This window comes from Pithys albifrons, chromosome 1 (assembly GCF_047495875.1).
Source record: "Pithys albifrons albifrons isolate INPA30051 chromosome 1, PitAlb_v1, whole genome shotgun sequence".
Taxonomy (NCBI): Eukaryota; Metazoa; Chordata; class Aves; order Passeriformes; family Thamnophilidae; genus Pithys; species Pithys albifrons.
The window spans coordinates 44,024,873-44,046,805 of NC_092458.1; the positions used below are offsets into that span (position 1 = coordinate 44,024,873).

The 21,933-nt window shown below is 35.4% G+C and overlaps 1 protein-coding gene across 2 annotated transcripts in view; it reads right to left on the bottom strand.

Moving 5' to 3' along the window:
* The window catches only part of SCEL (sciellin), an 80,869-nt gene that overhangs the window by 24,246 nt on the left and 34,690 nt on the right, over positions 1-21,933 (bottom strand). Inside the window, exons 3-11 of one of the 2 annotated variants that reach the window (XM_071549687.1) lie at positions 17,482-17,557; positions 14,434-14,551; positions 13,729-13,791; positions 13,341-13,409; positions 8,323-8,391; positions 6,496-6,561; positions 5,256-5,321; positions 3,207-3,239; positions 1,602-1,673 (exon numbers count right to left, since the gene is read on the bottom strand). In XM_071549687.1, the coding sequence (XP_071405788.1) occupies positions 1,602-1,673; positions 3,207-3,239; positions 5,256-5,321; positions 6,496-6,561; positions 8,323-8,391; positions 13,341-13,409; positions 13,729-13,791; positions 14,434-14,551; positions 17,482-17,524 (599 nt within the window). In that variant the 5' untranslated portion in view covers positions 17,525-17,557. Of the gene's footprint in view, positions 1-1,601; positions 1,674-3,206; positions 3,240-5,255; positions 5,322-6,495; positions 6,562-8,322; positions 8,392-13,340; positions 13,413-13,728; positions 13,792-14,433; positions 14,552-17,481; positions 17,558-21,933 lie in introns of both variants that reach the window. The other variant, XM_071549679.1, reaches the window with a different exon arrangement.

Here is a 21,933-nt window from a genome sequence, read left to right on the forward strand (position 1 = left end):
CAGCTGATTAATACATTTTTCATTAGGGTAAATTTAACAAAAATCTGTAGTTTTGTAAAGCTAACACAGCAGCAGCAGATGGATGACATCTGAAGCACCAGCCAAGTGTAAAAGAATTACAGCAGCAGCAGAGAGGGCTGAATTTTGCCCAGTAAGATTACAGACTACTTACAGTTTATATACTGACACAAATAGCAGTGCAATGTTGCCATAGAAACTTGTAGACCAGTAAAATATTCCTCCAGCTCTTCACCAATGAAGGAACAGGAATATGGAGCTTGATATGGTAATGAGAGCAACCAGGGGGTGATGAATGTGAACTGATTGAGGGTGAGGATTAAGTAAGACCTTAACAAGCCTTTAGGAGTGAAGAATGGCTATGACTTCCCTAGTTAATATGGTGGCATATTTAGTCCTCTAAGATCTCCTACATTTGTTGACAGGAAAATGCCTTTTTTTTTTTTTTAGGGATTACACTGCCAAGCATCTTTTGGATGCTTCCTTAGTAATTTTATGCTGGTTTTACATACTGAGGACTTTAGGGGAGGGGAAGACAATTTCAAATAGTATAGACCATAGCTTCAGATCCCACAAAACTGAAATTTATGAATCTAATTAATTAAAATTAGATAATTATAATTAATTTTAGTGACTGAACCATTTAATATTTTTAAGTATAAACTGCAAAATAAGCTATTGTAATTCTCAATGCATATCTAGAAATCTGTTTCTAATTCTTTCAGTTTTTCATTTCATATTCAGGCATTTTATTCTCTTCAAGGTCATGGAGTAAAATTTTTTGCATGTTTATAGAATCATAAAATCATAAAATGACTTGGGTTGGATGGGGACTTAGAGATCATCTGGTTCAAACCCCACTGCCAAGGGCAGGGACACCTTCACTAAATCAGCTTGCTCACAGACCCATTCAGCATGGACTTGACTGCAGCCAGGGATGGGGCAATTATTGATAATTGTTTTGAAAAGTGTAACATCTCCATCAATACAGAACCTTACAATTTCCTGTAATTTTAGTTAAAAGAAGTCTCTGTCTTTTCCACCAACAGGTTTTGTGGTATTCTGTACACTTGCTAACATATGCCATCTAACTCATACCACAAGAACAAGTCCATCTGTTTAAACATACTAATTTTGTCACGTTAAATGGTATATGTTGGGATTTTGCTATCTAAAATGTTAACACTGCACTGCACATGTTGAGGTGTTTTTATATATGTAGTAGTTACTACCCATACCACAATGCATTGAAGAGCAAAGAAAATACACTGTATAATCCATACTAATCAAATATTTCTGTTTCCAAATGTTTGAAGCAACTATATATGTGCTGCTTTTTAAGATGCAGGCTAGACAGACTGAAAGATTAAAAAATGTAACATCTGAGATAGCTTAGCAAGTAAATGAGATGGAACTCAGAGTTTGTGCTTCTAGGTCAATATTTACGACTAGATAAATGCTGCATTAATCACACATATGTCCAAACAAGCTATCAAACATAGTAATAACACAAATTGAGTACTTTCTATCACATTCATCAGTGCTAATCAAAATATGGTTTTGATTATAGCTGTTTATGTTACCTTGCTGTAGCTTGAACGTCCACAACAGTCTTTGGTTTCTGAGGGGTCACCTGTTCTGGTGAAAGGGAAGCCCTGCAACAGAAATGGTGAAAACGTACTTAAGGTACAAGAAGATATTTGAAAAGATACTGTATCTCTTAAAAGACTATTTCCAAGAGCCTGTAGTTTCAGGAGAAGGGGGAATGGTTTCCAGTGCAAAAAGAGTAGGTTTAGGTTAGATATTAGGAAAAAATTCTTTACTGTGGGGGTGGTGAAACACTGAAGCAATTTGCCTGGGGAAGTTGTGGGTGCCCCATCCCTGGAAGTGTTCAAGTGTGTCTCTGAGCAACCTGGTCTAGTGGAAGATGTCCCTGCCCACAGCAGAGGGATTGGAACTAGAGCATTTTCAAGATCCTCTTCCAACCCAAACCATTCTGTGATTCTAAGAAATGGTTTATCATTATAGATATTATATTTCTTACAAGCATAACCACAATGAGTTTACATTTTCTTTGAGAATTTTTAATATTATATATATATATATAAATTTGTATAAAGAATTATACATATATTAAAATATATATAAATATATAAAGAGCTACATGTAATGCCTTTGCTCACTAGCTTACTGAATCTACTGAACCTTTTGAAAAATTAATATCCCAAGACTAGCTACTATGGATATAGTAGTTAAGTGGCATTTCCTTACAGTTTCAAAATTATTTTGGTAATAAAGGAACTTCTAAATCTTTTTCTCTTACCTAATAAATAAATTTTACTTATTTAGTAAAGACAAAACTTTTACTTAACTATCAAAGTGCAGATTTTTTAAAAGCTAAATAAGTGAACAATTACACTTTCCTCTTTTTATTTATTTGTGTGAACAATGAGATTGGTCATTACAGGAATACTAAAACTGTAAGAAATTAAAAAGTAAGGAAGAAGGTGGCTGATGCAGTTAATGAGAGTTATCTGCTTCTTTAGAGAATTTTTCTATTAGTATAGCAACTAAAACATGACAAGTCGTGTAGCCATCTTTATTATAAGCTGTGAAATTGCAGGTTGATTCAGTAATATTTTCTTAATTTAAACCATATGAAATGAACATTTAATTAATTTGTTTAATTAATTTTCTTAAATTAGAGCAACCTTTGCAGGCACTCAAATAAGTTTAGAGAACTTTACATCTATTCATCTTATGTTAATGCCATCTATTACAAGCCTTTGCAAATCTGAATTTACCACTTCCTTTTTCTTCACTTTGCTCACAGTGTCTTTCATTCTGTCCTTAGGGCATCAGTTGAATATAAAAGAATATTTGTATTAGCAACATATGTAACTGTGGGGCTAAAATTGTGAAGCAGTTTTCAATTTTTTTTTATGCAGTTACAGTTGTTTTTTCAATTTGAATCAATATCCAATAAACTGTTCTAAACCATGTGAAAATAATTGCATTTCTACAAGGAAGTCTTCTTCATGCATTGTGACATGAACTATAGGGGAACCCTCCCAGATAAATTGTGCAGAGTTTGTATTATAAATAAATCTAAAATGATACTCAAGGTTTATGCACAGGAGTGTGTTACATTTCTAAAACTACTGAGAAGCAAAGTAAGCAAAACATACCTTGTTGGAACCTCTGAATTTTCTGAAGTGGTCCTAGAGAAAGAAAAGAGTAACCATTTCAGAAAGCAAGTAGCAAAATGCTGGTATCAAAGCACTTTACATGATTTATATCAATCAACAGCAATTAATTCTACTTTTCCTTCCTTCCAAGATTATATATTTTTTAATGCAGAATACATGTTTAAGTCAAGTAACATATTAGTAAATTTTAATCATACTCTTCATACGTTACTAAGATAATCATTCTTCAGTTGCCATTCTCCAGTCAATCATTCTGATTAACAGTTTTGTTTTCAGCATACAAATCAAACCAAAAACCTCAATTCCAGTGAGCTGCTTATAGTCTTAGCTCTGACTGCAATTTCTTTTAAATGTTCTGTAAAGTGTGCATAATCAGCTGGGAACTGAGGCAGAGAACTCTGGAAGTTACATACCATGTTTATCATATATATCATATTGGCATATAAATAACTCTGACCAAAATATCCCACATAGCCATGATTGATGAACTCACTTCCTGAGGGTAGCAGAACTGCCAGCCATTCCCCAATTTGAAGAAAAGACAGCTCTTTGCTCAGTCTTTAAGACTGATAGTGACCTTTTAAAACTGTGCTTGTTAGCATCTATGCATGGCACTTCATTTCCTGAAACTCACAGGCATGTAAAAGGCTTTCCTTTCATGACTATTATTAGTTATAGTAATATTTGCGATTTTAAATAGCTTTCATATCTTCAAAGTGCTTTTAAAGGATAAATCAATTAATCATTAAATGCTCATCACTGCTCAATCAACTGTCCTTGATGATATTGTTGTTAGAGGATCCAGTAAGGGTCATAAAAGCTTCAGAAAGAATAGTCCTGTATTTCAGTCTCTGTGAACTATAACACTAGAGGAGTAACTGAATAACTAGTGTTTAGAACAATACAGGAATCCCAGCTTCGTACTGGGAGCAGTGTGGATGGCATAGGAGGATGCATCTTATCCTAAGCTTTCAAAAATACCATTATCTAGAAAGACACTGAAATGAAGCCAGGTAAATTCATCACAGTGGGCATATTAAAAACATCTAGTAAGCACTGACTTAAAATAAGCCTCAGCATCTCCAAGCTATCATTCTGCTGGTGGAGAGTGACTTGGAATGTTGGCCAAGAAGATGGATAGTAGTAAACATGTAAGATTAAAATTAATTGCTAAACTTGGTTTTAAGGATTCACCTTGAAATCTTCTGGTGACAGAGATTCCACAAACTCTCTGAATGATAGTCTACCAAGGGTTATACCTAACATAACAATGTATCCATGCATTTCTGGTTCATTTATTTCTCATTGTTGCTCTGCATGAGACTTGTGTTGGAAGTTCTTAGATTAAAACTAGGGAAATGGCAGGCCTACTGCAGACAGTTGGGGATTTAAGCAAAGAATATCATGGAAGTTCATTCATTAATATTTTGAATAATCCATATTCTGCTTTTACATAAGGGCAGAAGAAATGCTTTCCGTTCTCTTTCTAATCTGCCAGAAAGCAATCACAACTTCAGAAATGACCACTAAATGTCCATCTGCAAGTAAATTTATCCTGATGTTTTCTTCTAAACTATTTCTTAGACACTTAACTGACAAGTGATTAAGCAGATCTTGAAATTTTGTTCATATTGTTAACGAAAAGGGCCAAGGGTTAGCCCCTGTCTGTTAACCCAAATAGCACCAATAGATTCTTGTTCTTATGGCTAGTCTCTTTATCAGATTTGCCTTGAGGAGAATTAACTGCAGTAGTCCAAAGTGAAACATGAAAAAGCATGCAAGCATGAGAGGATCATTTGGGAGCACTTATGTAACCTCAAGTTGCTGGCACTTCATATACTCAGACCTCAGTCATGCTGGGTATCAGGCTGCTAAGAGCCCAAACAAGTACTTAGGCATGGAATGCTTTATCTTCACATGGCATCTTATGCAGCAAACTCAGTCCATCAAAGAATTGCCCTGTTGTCTCACTCACCAAATTAGCTCCAGCCAAGATTTAGGAAATAACTTGCAATCCTTCATACTTACTGCTTGGTTTCCACCGCTTGTGTTGTGGTCTTACTACTCAAAACCGGGGGAGGCATCCAAGATTGCCTGTCAATATTAACAAATTTTTGAGCATAGGCTTAATGCTGTGGGGCTGAACAGCATACTGTGAATGTTGGAATGTCAAAAGTGGTGTTAAAAATACCTTAATTTTTTCTGAAATTGTCAGTATTTTGAAAAACTGCATGTAGATACTTTTTAGGCCATTTTTTTACATACAACAGAATGAAATAGGAAATAATACAGTAATTTTAATTATTATTGTAAAAAATTATTCTATGGCTCTAGGTGATCTTTTCTGCAATCTGAATAGTACAAATAAATGGATCAGTCATGGAAAGAACAACAAAATAAAATGCACAAAGGACAGGGTGTCAAGTATCAACCCAAGGAACACATTCAACCTTTACAGGTCACATAAACAGCACAAGCACCAAACACTTTCAGTTCCTTTTTCTATCCCCTCAAAACTATCAATCCTCCAATTGTGTGTGAGGAAAAACCAATTGCACGAGAACTGCAGTTCACTGATGGCCTTCCATATCTTCAAAGAGCCTGAAGAGTACTACTGGACTGAAAACACCATAAGCTTCCACCAAATACGCAGGGCTATTTATCTAAAAATGATGGCATTTTAACTTCTACCTTCATAATTCTATTGATTGCATTTTTTATGCATGAAATATGAAATAGAACATAAAAAATTAACAGAATTTGCAGCTGGGAAGGATGCAAAAAATATGGCTATCACCAGCAGTACATTTTAAATACAAAATTTACTTTGTTCTACACCCTGTTTTTATTCTTGCCCACGTAATACAATCTGAAATCCAGACTTTTAGAGGTAGATGTGTATCATTTAGAAAACTGTGCTTCATATATACTGCTACAGCACAGGGTGAAGTTTAGCATGAGAGACTTCACAGTTCCAGTGGGCTACAATGCTTTAAATTTAGACACTGAAAAGGCATAGGGGCTGCAGCAAAGAGTTAGCACTGTGCTGTGTCCACTGGGGTCACAAAACTGACTCTGCAGAGATAACCTTGTAACTCCCAAGGAAAAAGCCAGAGCATTCAAAAGTTTAGTTCTTGATGCTGGCTGAGGAGTGTGAGTGTGCTGAAGAAGGAAGTTGGTATTTTTTTTATGTAATTGTGGTAAATTACTGAGGCTAAACACAGTGCTATGTATCTTCTAGCAACCAGGTAATGGTGGCAATGAATACCTTTTTTTCTTGATTGAAGAAGTGGCAGCAGTGTTTGTGGGTGCTGCATTAGGAGTCCAAGACTGTCTGTTAAGGAAATATAATTAATTCATTAATATTAATAGGAGTATCATTTTAAATTATTAAAAAATCAATTGTAAGAACTCATTTTTATACTCTCAGGATCATACAACTCTGTGTGGTAAGTGGTATAACTGTTTATACATGCCAAATGAAATTTTGGGAATACCTCATAGAATGCAAAATTTGGGACACCTTAAGGGATTCTGATGTTGACATCTGTACCTACACTTTAGGCTCCAACCTGTATAATATTTAAAATCCTTATTTGTCACACTTTAAATTTAATGTTTCTTGTTCAAGTAAGCTGCTCTATCTTATGATACACTTGTAAAGGAGATGGCATTCCTCATAATTCTATGTAATACACAAGCCAGTGATTTTTCTCATAAAATATATCAAAAAGTTATTGTCATGTCATCTGCAATTCTTAATGATAGTAACTGAACTATAGAGCTTTAGAGCTTTACAAATCATTTTATTGCTTTCTGGCAGGAAAAAATATACACTATTAAAGTTCTCACTTAAGTCCCATTTCAGGGTTCATGGTTGGTCTGTTAAGAAACCATCTCCAGGCAAAATAGCATAAAATCCAGTTTATATGATGTCATCATCACCATGATTTACAGCATAATGGTGCAAAATCATAATTTGAAAGAATGACCTCTCTTGAACTTTAAATGCCAGAGATACTCATTTGCCCTTCAAAGTAATATCTCAGCTCTTCACAAGATGACTTTTAATTGCTGTGCCCTCTAACAAGTATATTCTGTGCAATTTATTACTGATAGAACTCTGTTTACATTCATAAAGGCACAAAGTGATGTATTTGTCCCTTTACATTTACAAGTATAGTGGCTGAGCTCTTCTGATTTTCCTCACATTAATAAAAATTTCAGCTAGCCAGTAACTGTAAGTTCTTCGGAAAATATTTTTCTGTGTTGTGTAATCATATTACTTATATTAAGTAAACAATAAAAACTTTTTTAATAATAATATGTCAAAAAAGTTGTGCTAATTTATTTTCAATTAAAACTATTTTAAACAAAAGACTGACCTTCTGACAAAAGAAAAGTTTTCCACTGGAAAAATCAGTTAGCCTGTCAAATTTTTTTTTTAATGTTTTGATACTCAAGTTTTTCATTAGCAATGGACACTGGCATTTTCCACTGGAAACAATATTTAGAATTTTTTCATGCAGTTCTTCCTCAGAATTATGTATTCTATTTGGTTGACGTTATGCAAAGAAAACTAGAGCTCTAGAACATACCCACACTTTTTAAAACACTCTTATTCTTTCTTCTTTTGGTATTCAAAATACTGTAATTATTAAATAATCACTGTGCTGAGCAAATGTGTATTCTGAGCTCATCTCTCTTTTAATCTGTGTGAAGAAAGGCTCTTTTAAGGAAAAGTCTTTTTACTGTAAAAAAAGTATCTAAGAAACATCAGGTGAATTGTCCTTCAAAAGACCTTTTTTCTCCTCACCAGCTACAAAAAGTCTATGGTAATCTAGATATAGATGTCTACATTCCAGATGTCAGGTGGTGCAATGAAGGAAACTATTAGAAACATATGCTGTACAAATAATTTCTCTATATATTCTTGGTATGTACATGTATTCTAAAGTTATGAAAATATATAATACTCAGATGATAATGCATAATAAATGATAAATGATAAATTATAATACATAATAAGTGGATGATAATGCATGATAAATTATAATATCTAATACACAGATGATAACATTTCCAAAAGTCATACCTGTTGTTTTGCTTATCATTCATAGTTGGGGTGTCATTTACTTTATCAATATCACTTCTGGCTGAAATTCTGTCAGAAACACAGAAATTATTTAAAATACCCACTCTGAGTGTTTTTTAAACTCAGTTCCAATAAAATTAAAAGATGGAGTATCATTTTGCCCTGCGTACAGATAAAAAAATTCCCCATTATGAAAAATTGGTACAGAATAGAAGCTGAAATTATATAAATTTGGTGCCTTATCTGAAGAGTCTCAGTAGCTCACTGAAAAAGACTTTTCAAAGGTGATGTGAAACAATAATAGGCAGGCAGTATTAAGCCTCACTGTTGCTAACAATTTATTACAATTTATTACAATTTATTTATTGCTTTGAGTTAGATCTAAATACTAGAAAGAACGCAATCTTCAGTTAAGTAGTACACATGGAACTAGTGCCTTGAGAGATGTGACAGTCTTGTTTTCTTTACAGATTTTCAAGATCAATGTGATGTGAAAATATTCTGATGTCAAATCCCTGACAAAGCCTTTTAATGACCTATAGGAGCAACTTCTATCCAAAAAGTTAGATTATTTGTGTTTGAATTAAGCCATGAAATTTACATGAAGAAACAACCACGTGATTTTTCAAGCCTATTATGGATTCTACAGTTGTTGCCTAAAACCCTTCAGAATCTTCACAGAAAGCACCATGTAGCTATCCTAGCTAAAGCAGATTAGGTTCTTATTTTACCCTGCCTTTCTTCCCATATATGAAATACCCGTTAGTAAGAACACGGGGACTCCCAAAAGCTCAAATGTAAAGTGATGTACATTGAAATAGATGACAAATGCTGAATTGAAAGGGTTATCTTAAATACTTCATTAAATCAGCTACAACTTATTTACATATAGAAATTCCTTAATTTTAGTTATCCATTTCTATCTATGAACTGGAGCTATAGATGCAAAAGAACTAATCTTGGAACTATAATCTAATGTTATGTATAAAAACCTTTTGTATTCTGCCTTCAGCCAAGCAGTACAGAATCTGTTGTTTTTAATTAAAAGCCTTCCAGGGGGTTGTGGGACATTATCTGCACCAGTACGTGCTCTGTGCTTTTTGCAAATCAAATTTAATTGTGCAAACAACCATCACATGTCAGGGCAGCTTCTGACTGCGACAGCAGTTGCAGTTGCTCGGAAGATCACTAGAGGTCTCACCAAACTTGCTGACTTGCTACGGATGCAAACCCGAGCGTTCCTTCTCACAAACAGCATTTCTTTCACATTTCATCGCATATTTTCAAAATTTTAGCACAATGCTTTACATAGTTTTGTATTTCCTCATTTTAAGGTCTTAAAGGTTCTATCTGCCTTCCTGATCCGTTGCTGCCCGCTGGAGCAGAAGCTTTGAAAATAAAAAAGTGTTAACTGTTAACTTCTTGTTCAACTTTTCAGCTTCTGATAAGCAGTCAAAGAATATTCTCTCTGTTCATGCCCAGGTGTCTCCAACAGACACCTCTGGATCAATGGTTCAACCTATGTACTGTTTTTATTGAATCAATTTACATTTCTGGTCTCCACAGTGGTAGTGACTCCTACAATTAACATATGCATGAAAACAAATGTTCTCTTTCTTTCTTCTTTATTTTTTTCTTAAATCATTATCCAAACATTTATAGAGTATCTCCTGATCCTTACATTGCAAGAGAAAATATTTCTTCCTTACTCACTTTCTCTGTGTTACTCTTTTCCAAGCTGAGGACTCTTTGTCTCCTCAGACATTCTGCATATGAAAGCTATTCTATCTTTTCTCACCTTCTTCTTTAATTTTTCTTTTTTTTGGTGGTTCTAGTGTTTCTTCACATAAGTGAAAAGATGCATGCAGTGTTCAAGGTCTTCAAAACAGGTTCATACCACATACCAAAGTGGTTTCTGGTTTCCTCTCTGGTCCTTTCCTAATAATTTCTACCATTCCAAAGGCTTATATTATTAATAAAGCTTACAATGAAAGTGTCTCATTTTCTTCAGTCCCACCTATTGACACCTCATTCCTTTAAATGTAGTTAGAATTCAGTGTTTCTGGAAGTTATTTTGGACTCAGCAGCATTCAGTACTTGGAAAAATAGCAATGTAACTTTCAGCACTATCTGACTTAAGTTTTTCTCCCATCTTTTGTCAAATATTTAGTTAGTTGCTAATAATAACAGAAATAAAAGGATAAATAAAATGTTTCCACTCATCCAGAAAGGCTGTCTGTGGTCATCTGCACAATGCAATTGTCTGAGTTAGAAGTAGTGTAGATCTACATGCCAGTACAAGTACACTTGCATCTACTGCCATCAATCTATGGATTTCTGGAAACATCTTAAGAGGATTCAGTGTTTTCTTGTGCTTGCAGACAATGGTGCAATTGCATGCATTCTTCTGTCATTTTACAGAACTTTAGCTAGGCAAAAATGATTTTCCATAAAGACAACATGACATAATTCTGTAAACAGTTCTCCAATTCAACATATCTTCAATATCAATGCATTTTTTTCTCTAGAAGCACCTACTAGGAGCAGTCCTTTTGACATTTTTCTACATTCTGGACACATCCCCTGTTTTCAGATCTGCCTTTTACATTTGAAGAATGATATATATATTTATGTATGTATGTATATATGTGTATATATACATGTATGTATATGTGTATATATATGTATATATATGTGTATGTGTATATATGTGTATATATATGTGTATGTGTATATATGTGTATATATATGTGTATATATATTATATATGTATATATATATATATGTATATGTAAATGTATATATATGTGTATATATATATCTGTTTTGCAAACGGGTCAGTTCCAAGCTTGGAGACTTCCATACTATTGCTATGCTTGACAGAAATTATTTATAAGAAGATAAGGGAATTGTACTGAGTGAAGAACATCCTTCACAGAGGAGGGAAAAGTACCAAATTCACCCATAAAGAAGGTGCTAAGAGAAAATACATCACCAAACCCTGTTATGCCTTAGGTTGCAAATTTGAGGAGTTACAGAACATGTGGTAACCCCTTACTGAACTGCCTTCTGGCAACAGGTACACACAAATTCTTCCTGAAATGGCTATATTCCAGAGTTTTGAGAACACCTTTGATGACTGAAAAATAAACAACTTGACCACAGCTTCCTCATGGTGACAATTTCAAGGTAGAAACATCATTATTAACTCTGTTTAGGGACATATTGTGCACTAGTTATCAGAATTTATAGGCACACCTATAATCATTTCTTTGTATTCTCTGTCATCAGTTAAAGAACCCTTTATGTTAGATATTTGTGTATATGAAAACACAGATTGTATATCAGCTTACAATCTCGAGTAATTCAGACATTTTAATATCAGCATAACACGAAAAGATACAGAGTATGAAAGGACAGTGCTCTTCAGTGACACTGTAGAAACTGGAACTGTCATATGACTTCTAAATTAGTAATCAGAGTTTGATGCCTTAAAAATGGTTTTGAAGTCAATAAGCATGTTGATGTGTGATATAGCTGATATATTCTACTTGAATTTCTCAAAAGCTTCATAGAAATTTGCTTTAAGTGCCCTTAAATAAACTGGTCTCCTATTGGTAACAGAGAAGGTCCTTCCTTTCATAAATAACTGCTTAAAAATATGAAACAAAGGTTTGAAAGAAATGGCGAGTTTACAGAGTGGAAGCAGAGATCTGTGCAAGACCTGTGTTTTTCCATATGTTCATGAATTATGTGGAAAAGAAGAGTGAGATGATGTTGCATTCAAATGCCATTGATTCATGACAGTCAAAACAAATGCTGACTGGCAAAGTTTTCAGAAGACATCTGCTAACATGTCAGATTTCTAAAATGGCAGATGACATTCAGTTTTCTTAGATGCAAAGTAATGCCTGCCAAGAAAAACAATTGATCTCTGAACCAGCTATTATTACTAAGGAAAGAAATCTTGGAATTATACAGATAATGTTATGAAAATTAAAATTCTATTTTCAGTAGCACTCAAAAGAGCAAATTCAATGTTATGAAGTACAAGGAAGGGAATAGCAAGTGCACCAGAAGTAATTGTTATACTCCTCTGTGTACATACAAGATGTGCACACATCTTAAATATGTGCATTGGGATTTAGATCCCCAGATCAAAAAGACTAATGGAAATATAAAAGATACGGAGAAAAGCAATAGGTAAACTGAAGTTACAGAATGGCTTTCTCATGATGCAAGAACAAATAGAGCAGGATTCACTGGGCTGTAGAAGAATAGGCAGGGTGATCACACCACACAGGTCTGTAGCCTAATCTTTTCCAGCCTTCTGTGGAGAAGGTAAATTGTATGTAATAATTTTGCCCAGTTTCTTCTGAGAGAAGTATCATGAAATGAAATAACACAGTGCTAAGAAACAACCAAACAAGTGCACTTTTTCCACAGTGTGTGCGTAAGTGCAGGTATCTGTAGCCTCAGCATGTTTTGGATGCCAGATGTTAATGGGCCTGGATTTTGAAAATGCAATGCAGAAAGAATCTGCCAACACAGGCATGGTCATGTCTTAACAGAGGTCAGGGTTGAACATAATATCCAAATTAAGCACTTGTATGACAAGCATAGGATTCTGATATTTGTACTGATCATGGTATAAAGTGGCAGAGAGGATTTGAAAAAAACAAGGAGTTTAAACATGTGCTTAACTATTGGAGATAGGACTTTGGTTTATAGTTTGAAGAGCTGTATCATCTGTGAAAAGATACTTACATTTATGAGGACAAGAATACACAGAAATTGGTACAGAAAAAGAAGAACAAGATGTCAAAAGAACCTTTTCTCAAATCACATTTCCACTTGTCTCATTGAAAAATCTTGCAAAAATCATTCAAAGTCTTTTACTGAGATGCTTAATAAATAACAAAACTTTTAAAAAAACCCACATAAAACTGCTTTCATTTTTAAGACTTTTCACAGGTATGAGAATAACAAAATATACAACCTCCAGAAAAAAGTCCTACCTGTCCAAGGTGGTATCAGATCTGTATCGTCCAAGCACAGCTCTCTGATCTTCCTTTTCATTTGTGCTACTGCTGTAGAAAAACCAGTTAGAAATGCCACTTTGGTCACTGCTTTTATTAAACAGCTCCCCATCAATAAAACAATATCTAGATCTCAAATTAAGGTATCATACAGGATTTCAGACCATCCAGGTGTCAACAGATCCAACCCTACATTCACTGCAGTGATCAACTTAACAATAATTGACACTGGAGTTGAATTTACAGAGGAAATATATATAGACTAAATTTGAACAAAGAAGCTCTTGCTATAAGCAGGATATAATAAAAAGATAGTCATATTTCTTTGGTAATATCATTAGAAAGGGATTAAGATAGTCTACCATACCTGTGTAGGCTATCTTGGGATTTGTATTGATTAAGCACAGCCCTTCCATAGTTTTCATCAGCACTTCAAGTGAAAGAAAAACAATAGTTAGTTAATAATTTAGTATTAAAAATAGATATTTTTCTTGGCAAGACTTCTGTCTTCAATCATTTCACAGCCATCCACTACCACTGTAATTGTACCAGCTATAGACCTCTGCAGTTGAAGACTTCAGACATTTTGGAGTAAGAATTTTCTCTTCCTACAAGCTCTTCATGGGCCATATAATGAGGGCATGGCCTCAAGCTGCTGTTTCGCTGTAATGCAAGTCCTAGTTTGCATTAGAGTAAACCTAAAATGCTTCTGACTTCAGCTCCTTAAAAAAACTAGCCAATATTTATAGTCTTCATAGTTGTAAAAAGAAAAAGTCATATCACAGTCTTGCAACCTAAATATGTGAAATGGGGATTTTTTCTTGTAGAGCATAGGCCTGACATCTCATTAAATACTCAACACTTAGAAGTCCCAGGGAAAAACATAGTCAGTGAATATTCAGCAAACTACTACTTCCAAAAAAGCAATCAATACCTCACCAAGATTAATAAATAATAAATTTAATTCATCTAATTCTGGTTGATACCATCCATGAAAAAGTAGACAATCCAAGAAAATGTACATAGCATGCTGAACTAAATACAGAAGAAATGCATTTTATGTTTTTCTTACCTTTCCTCTTCAGGCCTCTTCTTTATCCAGCTGTTATCTTGCAAAAGGGTCCGTCGTTTGTTGATATCATGAGTGGCCTGTTGTTTGCTTTTAATTGCAACAGAGGGGCTCTTCTTGTCTGCAAATGCAGAGAAACAAGTCTTGAAGAGGAACATGTAAAATAACTTTGGAAACCTACAGTACTATTACAAAGGTTGACATATGTAAAAGTTTAGCACAGATTGAATTTTCAGATACTACACCCATTTAGTGCAGATTGTTTCCTTGATAAGTTTGTGGCTTCAACACTGAAGAGGCTGCAGAAGCCAGTTTACCAAACTAAATAAGTTTCATCCTTAATATGGAAGAGCTTCATATATTTTGATGTAAACAAATGTCACAGATCTCATAAAGGAATTATGAATTTTGCATACCACAGTAATCCCAGAAAAGTCAAACTAATGAATCCTGTTTCCTGGGATATTGTCTGTGGGGTTCATATTTGCAGATTTGTGGCAGGATGCAAATTTTGAATGCAAGCTAACCTTGAGTTGACCACATGGTCCTCCAACTACACCCAACTCAACAAATGTGGATTTTCATGTCACTCAAAATGTCAGACTCCCTCTGAAGCTTTTTCCTCAGTGGGAGAATTAACATAGTTTCTTTTCTAATGAGCTACTTAGTTTTATTGAGCTTTAATAAAAGCAATATCTTTAAGATCTATATCTTTATGTCACATTTAACTAAAATTAGTGTAAGATTTCAAAGGCTATTGGGAGAGACAGACAGACATGCACACTCACATGCTGTGTGAACATGGAAGCATTATAGCTACACTGAGTGGAAGAAAAAATCACAAAAAAGCGCAAAACATTTATTTTAAATGACAATGGCCAAGACTGACTTTTTAAATACATTTTTCTCATGAAAGAAAAGTGCTGCACTGCAAAGATAAAATTCAATCTAAGAATGTATATCTGACTGTAAATCAAATTGTGTCTGAAATTATCTGTTTCAATTCATTGTAGATATGTCCATACTGTCAAAGGAAAGAAGGCCAGAGAAGGAATGAAAGGCTTGAACTCATCATTCATGTTTGCCTAGTTGCTAATATTCTCTGGGCTTGTGTTGTATTTTCTCTCTCCAAGACTGAGGTGCCAGAAAATTTGCAAATGTTTAAGAAGCACGGCTGTGGTAGCGTGGATATGTGTCTGTCTCTTGGCCTTGATGCCAAGTTTTGACTTTCTCTTTTGAAGCAGCATAGATGCAGCCCTGTGACAATGACCAGCGACATCAAAGATGAGGTTTGTAAGCATGTGTTGAAAATCACAGTAGATGAAAAAAAAAGTATTCTGTACTCAATGATTTCTGCATCAGCCTGTTCACTGCCAATTGAGATACTTCTTCTCTTAAAAATATTTATTACAATCTGACTTTCAAGACTTGAAAAAATGAAGGCAACCCAGGCTTGTCTGAATAGGTCCAGTGGTTCATCAGAATATCTATTAAAAAAACACTTCTTGCAAACCAAAAGGAGGAAAGACCTTCACAAGTTTAAACAATAAAATTGTCTCATAGTCACTATCAAAAATGAAGATAGTTTTAATTAGCAAACAAGACTATATGAAGTCTGTTTGCTCTAAAAATGTACACCTTTCCGTTCTTGTAAATATTTAGATATTTTTAATTTTGTACCATTATTAGCATTAGAGGGAAAAAAATAAATTTTCAACAGTAGGAAAGATGCGAGCTCAAGTTTATGCATTCCAGAGAGAAAATTCCTCTACAGTAAGGATAGCTGATGGCAGCCTAAAGGGGTGGAAATGTTTCCAACATTCTTTTCATTCTAATAGTTTTAACCAAAGATGCTTTGATCTGTTTCCAGTACATTTTAATCTGTGCTCTTCTGAATCTCGAAGAAAAACTTCAATGACATGAAGATCACATAAACATTTCTATATAATCAAGAAGTGCTCAGTAAATTTACAATTATTAAAATTGACCATCCATGTGATGTATTGGCTTTTTTCCAATAGCATTTTAGGGAAACTATTATCACCTACCCAAAAATCACCTGTATTTCACAGAAATCATGGCTTTTTAAACTGTTTGGTACAAAGACTTTGGGAAACTTCCTATAAAGGTGGTAGCCAAGGGATATACACTGTTTTCTTGTCAAGAAATATCACAAGCAATTTGTTAATGCCTGAAGCCCTGGCTTTGCTGAAGAGTACTCATTTCTGGTCTAATGAATTTTCTCCTGAGCTTCAACTAAAAAATTAAACATAGATCTGATACAACAGTTCAAGTCACATGAATGCAGGCAGATGCAGTGTGTCCCTGTCTTAATTTGGAAGTAAAAAGTTTAAGTCCTCAACACATGAGAGCCAAGCAGCTCCCAGCAAAGGCTGCACCTATTTTAGTGTACTTAGGCCTGGCACATCTCACCCAAACCAGGTCCTCATGCATTTCAGAAACTTTTCAGCCTTTAGAAATATTTTTTATGTTTCAGGGAAATGGAAAAGTTCATCCTGCTTCAAGTTTGCCTCTGGCCATTTCTCATCATAGAAAGAAAACTCCAGCCCCCTGCAAGTTTTCTCCCTCCAGAGGAACAAACAAACCCCACACACAATAAATAAAAAGTTTTTCTCTCCCCTTCCCCATTCCCCTCAGTTTCTCCTCATTTTCCCTGAGCGAGTCAAAGAGGTGGCACTGATTATCAATGCACCTGCTCACTGCCCTTCCAGCTGCCATGCTCCTATCTGGTTCCCACAGCAGGGGGAACCACGACCTTGTACCAACCCTCCGGCTCCCCACCCACCCACCACACCGCACGGATCAGTGGGATGTCCTGCCCTGAATCCCTGCCAGCCACACTTTGGGCACAACACCAATAGTCCGGCATTGGAAGCGGGTTGTGCTGTGAGAAATACGCAGCCTGTCCCTGCTGAGGCGTGACGGGCGAGCCTGGGGAGGGAGCTGCGGGAGGGGATGCTTAGAAAGGAGGGGCCATGCCTCAGCCCCCAAGTGCCCTGAGAGCAGAAAATGGAGGAGACTCAGTATTACCACTTTGATTAGGAGACTGTTTTCGTATGCTGAAAGCTGACATTTGTTCTGTGGGATGTTGTCCTTCTGTGGGAACCTAAAAGAAAATAGGACAAAAAAAGGAGGAGATTAGGATTATCTCCAAAGACAGCTTAAGTTAGTTGTCCACTTTGATCACCTTCCAGCACAAGTGTAGTCTGATAGGGTGGAATGGCTCAGTACTGGCTGCAGCCCTCCTCAGACTGAACCTGGGGCATGGGGATGGCTTTTCCCTGCCCGGTGATGCCTGGGTGTATTCCTGCCCTGTGCTCTGCCTGTCACGCTGCCTCTCCCTCCTTTCCCTTGCTGGGAGCTCCTTCCCTGAGAACAAATAGTGTAGTGAGAGCCTTCAGAGGGCAAGACAGTAATGAAGAATGGGGTGAGGTGATAAGCTTGCTGGGAAGATAGTATCAGTCTGTGGCTCTGAGTGGCACCTAGAGCACAGGGGGGCTCACCCAGCCCTGCTGAGGGGTCCCACAGTGGCCAGCAGCTACCGCAGGGGGCCAGGACACAAAGTGTTCTGCTGCCCTGCAACAGTTTTCCATGCACTGATTTCTTCCCTTATCTCAAAACAGGTTAAAAAATGAGCCTCCAGGAGCGCTAGTTTAATAAAGCAATTATTATTTGAGAGTTGAGACACTCAAAAGATTTAATGTTTTGTTTTGAAACTGAATTGTGAATATCAGTTTTCCTAGAGAAAGCATCAAGCAGAACATAATGACATTTCAATGGCATAAACTTCTCCATTAAGTTAAAAAAACCTCTAAGCTAACATTGACTTAAGAGTGTGGCCAAAACTGACCCTCTTTAGCAAATGCTTTCCTTTTTGAAAAGCAGTGTTTTCTAGGAAAACAAAGTTAAGCTGGAGAGCTCCCAGCCAGTTCCATTGTCAGGCTGCTAAGATTTGCAGAAGCACCAGCAAACAATTTTTATGACAGAAGCACTCCTTAAGAATCAGAAACATTCCTGGTTCTCTGGGCGACACTGTATTTTTCTCACTACAGAGGTAAAGTGCATTGCTCCCCCATTTAAGGCAGAATGGATTGAGACTGGAGACTGTGGCTCTTTTGTTACTGATGGGAGGGGAAGAAGATTTTGGATTCTGGCAAAAGCTTAATAAAAATGTTAACATTGACAATAAAACATTGTGGATACCACAACGATGGATGGCATGTAGATTAGATTTTTCTTTTCTATGATTTTACTGCAGATAATTACTAAAAAATGCTCCAACTCACATTCTTATTTTTTTAAGCTTAGTTGTTGATGTCAAACAGGCATTGGCACAGTGCGTGTAGAAAACACGTGACTGTTGGATCTGGTTCCCACACAATAAAAATATGCTCGGGGCTATGGTAGCCTTATTTATTTTGCAATCAGTTATAAAATATCTTTTGAAAATATTTATATAAGTTTTTAAACATATATGCACTGAATTTCCTAGAAACTGTTCAGGTAGGTTATCAATCAGTTTTAGATAGTTACCACTCCCCTTATAAATTTTCCTCCTAAGATAGAAGAGATTTATTTATGTCTCTGATTTATTTACATTTTCAGCCTGGCAACATCTGATGCAGACAGTCAGTCTTGGGATAACAGAAAGTTTGATACTTCAGTATATTTTACAAACAATGATAACTGGCACTTCATCTCAAGAAGAAGTAATAGTTTATATAGAAGAAATTAGTATTTATTTTCTAGTAAGTAGTTTTAAAGCCATTTGCTAAGGGAAGTGAATCATAAAACTTTCAAAGAAGATATTTCTTATGTGAAAATTAAACCAAATGTGGTCCTTATAAGACTTAGAAGATCTTGCTTAAAATACAGATTTTGAAATTTAAATATTTCTTACTAAAAATGATAGGAAACTGCTACACAGACGTTACATTAGACTATAGCCCCCCTTCCTAAATATTTGCCATAGAAACTGAAATTTCTCACAGAACTGACAAGGAAGCATCATATGCCTTTGTTAGAAATAAATAAACTCAGGCATTTGCTCTGAAATAAAAATTATAGCCAAAGTAAAAAATCCATACATTTTGAAGTTTGTCTACTATTAACTATATAATAGTGACACTGAGAGCACGAAAAGCAGCTATAAAGCAGGTTTGCAGGTCCTTCGTGTAACCATGCAAGACAAAAGAAAGTCCATCAAGTGTGTTTCTTTCATCCTCCACCATTTAATTAAAACTGTGTTTTGTCTGTTGTCCTATATTTATTTTTTAATGATTTTAGGGCAAAACAGTATTTCTGTTCCACATGTGCACAGCATCCAAAATAAACTGCTATTTAGTCTCCCAACCCAAAAGTAGTCTGCATAAATGAATATAAAAAACAGGAACAGTCCCTTTTATAGTCAGGACTGAAAATGTGCCAGGTATTCTGAAATTTTAAATCCAGGCCTTTTAGGCCTACAGAATACTGCCATATTGCTCTCAAGGCTTTCTTCTTGCTTCTGAATTTGCAAGTTGTATATTATTAAAATTTAAAATGCAAATTGAAAAAAAAATCTCACTTTATAGCACAAACAATCAAGAATTGTCAGAGTAAGATTTAAATTTTGGGATCTTTGAAAAGAATAATGAGGCAGAATACAGCTCATCAGAGCATTTTTTTTCTTGGTCTTCACTATTTTGAACTCGGTGTCCATCTGTGTATTTGGAAAGGGGAATGAACAAGAGATTATGAGGATTAGTTTTAAAAATTCCAGCTCATAAAGATCTGGAACTGTCACATTGTTCACACAGGTCAGTGAACAGCTTATCTTTAGCCCATGGGGAGATTAAAATAAAAGTTTTGAACTTTGTGAGAAGGAGGAGTTCAGGCTTCTATATTATTCTATAGTAGTAAATTATGTTCAGACATCCTTAATAGGATCTCAGCCACTGAAGCAAAACAACTCAGCTGGAATGCAAAACAAAAACAAACAGGAATGCAGCTCCAGTGTAATTTGAATTTAAAAACAGCGTCAGGAAACTTAAAAAGAAAATTAAAACTGCCCCAGCCAGTCCAGTGAGCAGTTCTGAAATGGCTTTAAGACATGCCAGTCCTGGATTCAGACCCTCACCCATTTTTGAAGAAATGCAAATATAATTCCAAAGAAATTCAGAAAAAACTTGAGGGGAAGTCAAACTACCCTCTAACCTGACTTTATTCTGAAAGCAGCACAGGTCTCCAATCCTATTTTTATCATAAATATCTATATTCACACATCTCCTTTCTGCCTCCTGCAGTGTCTGATCAGCAGAATATCTCAGGCCTGCCTTAAATTCTGAAAGCTAGACCTTCTAGTTTTCAGATGGTCTGAACACACCCATTCTTCCATCACACATTCCTTTTGCCTTCCTTCTTCTGCTCTTGGCTGTAGCTTTCTATGTGATGAGGCTTCACATATATGCATTACTGTATTTAAAAAAATATATAAGAATAATACAAGCATTTCCTGTAAGATTTATATTTTCCACATCAGACTGAACTACTTGCAACAAACTACCCTTTGTTATTTGGCTTCTAGCTATGACAGTGATTAAGACCTTACTTATAAATATTCAGTTTATATGCATTTTGCTTTTAATAAACAATATTTATTTCCACAGCTTAGAGGCAAAAGGACTGCATATCATCACAGTGTATAATAAGTAAGTCAACATAGTATATGTTGAAGGAGGGGTGAGATAGATACACCTTCTTTTAAAAGTAAAAACCTTTGCTTTTATACTGAGGTTTTTGATATAAAGCATTGCCAAATGCAAATGGCTAAAATGTCAAACTTTCCAATATTATTAATGAACTGGGTGATACAATTAGTTGTAACAGAACAACTGGTTTAAAACAAAAATTTTCAGAATTTTCCTGTCATCCAGCTTCTCCTGCTGCATTTTTAAAGCAGCCTGGATTGTAGAGAAGTAGCTGAGTTTGGCACGTCCACATGAAACACCAGCTGGAACAAACAGGTTTCTTATATATGGCTCTACACAACCACAGCTTGCTGACTGCTGTTTGTTACATGTCCTTCAAGTCACAGCTTTTCAAAAGCATCTAATATTTGCCATATGGAAAATAGGTGTATATAGTTTGTTCTTCATTTATCCCAAATATGAAACTTGCCACCAAAATTTCATCTTCTTGAAAAAATATTCTGCTCTGGAGTAAGCTGAACACTCAGTACCTTGTGAGCAAATGGAGATGAAAATTTTAGAACTATTCCATTAGAAATGAAAACTTACTCCAGCTCTACTTTTTGATTTCCACCATAACTCTTAATGTCAATTCTATAGTATGTGGCTTAGCTTTCATTTATATGAAATTAATGTGGAAAATATGACTTTTACAGAAAAGCATATTTGGTCTTAATTACAGTTAAGAAACATAGAACAGTATTCCCTTGCTTTCAGTTAACAACTTTCATGTCAGCAAACCTCATTACGTTCT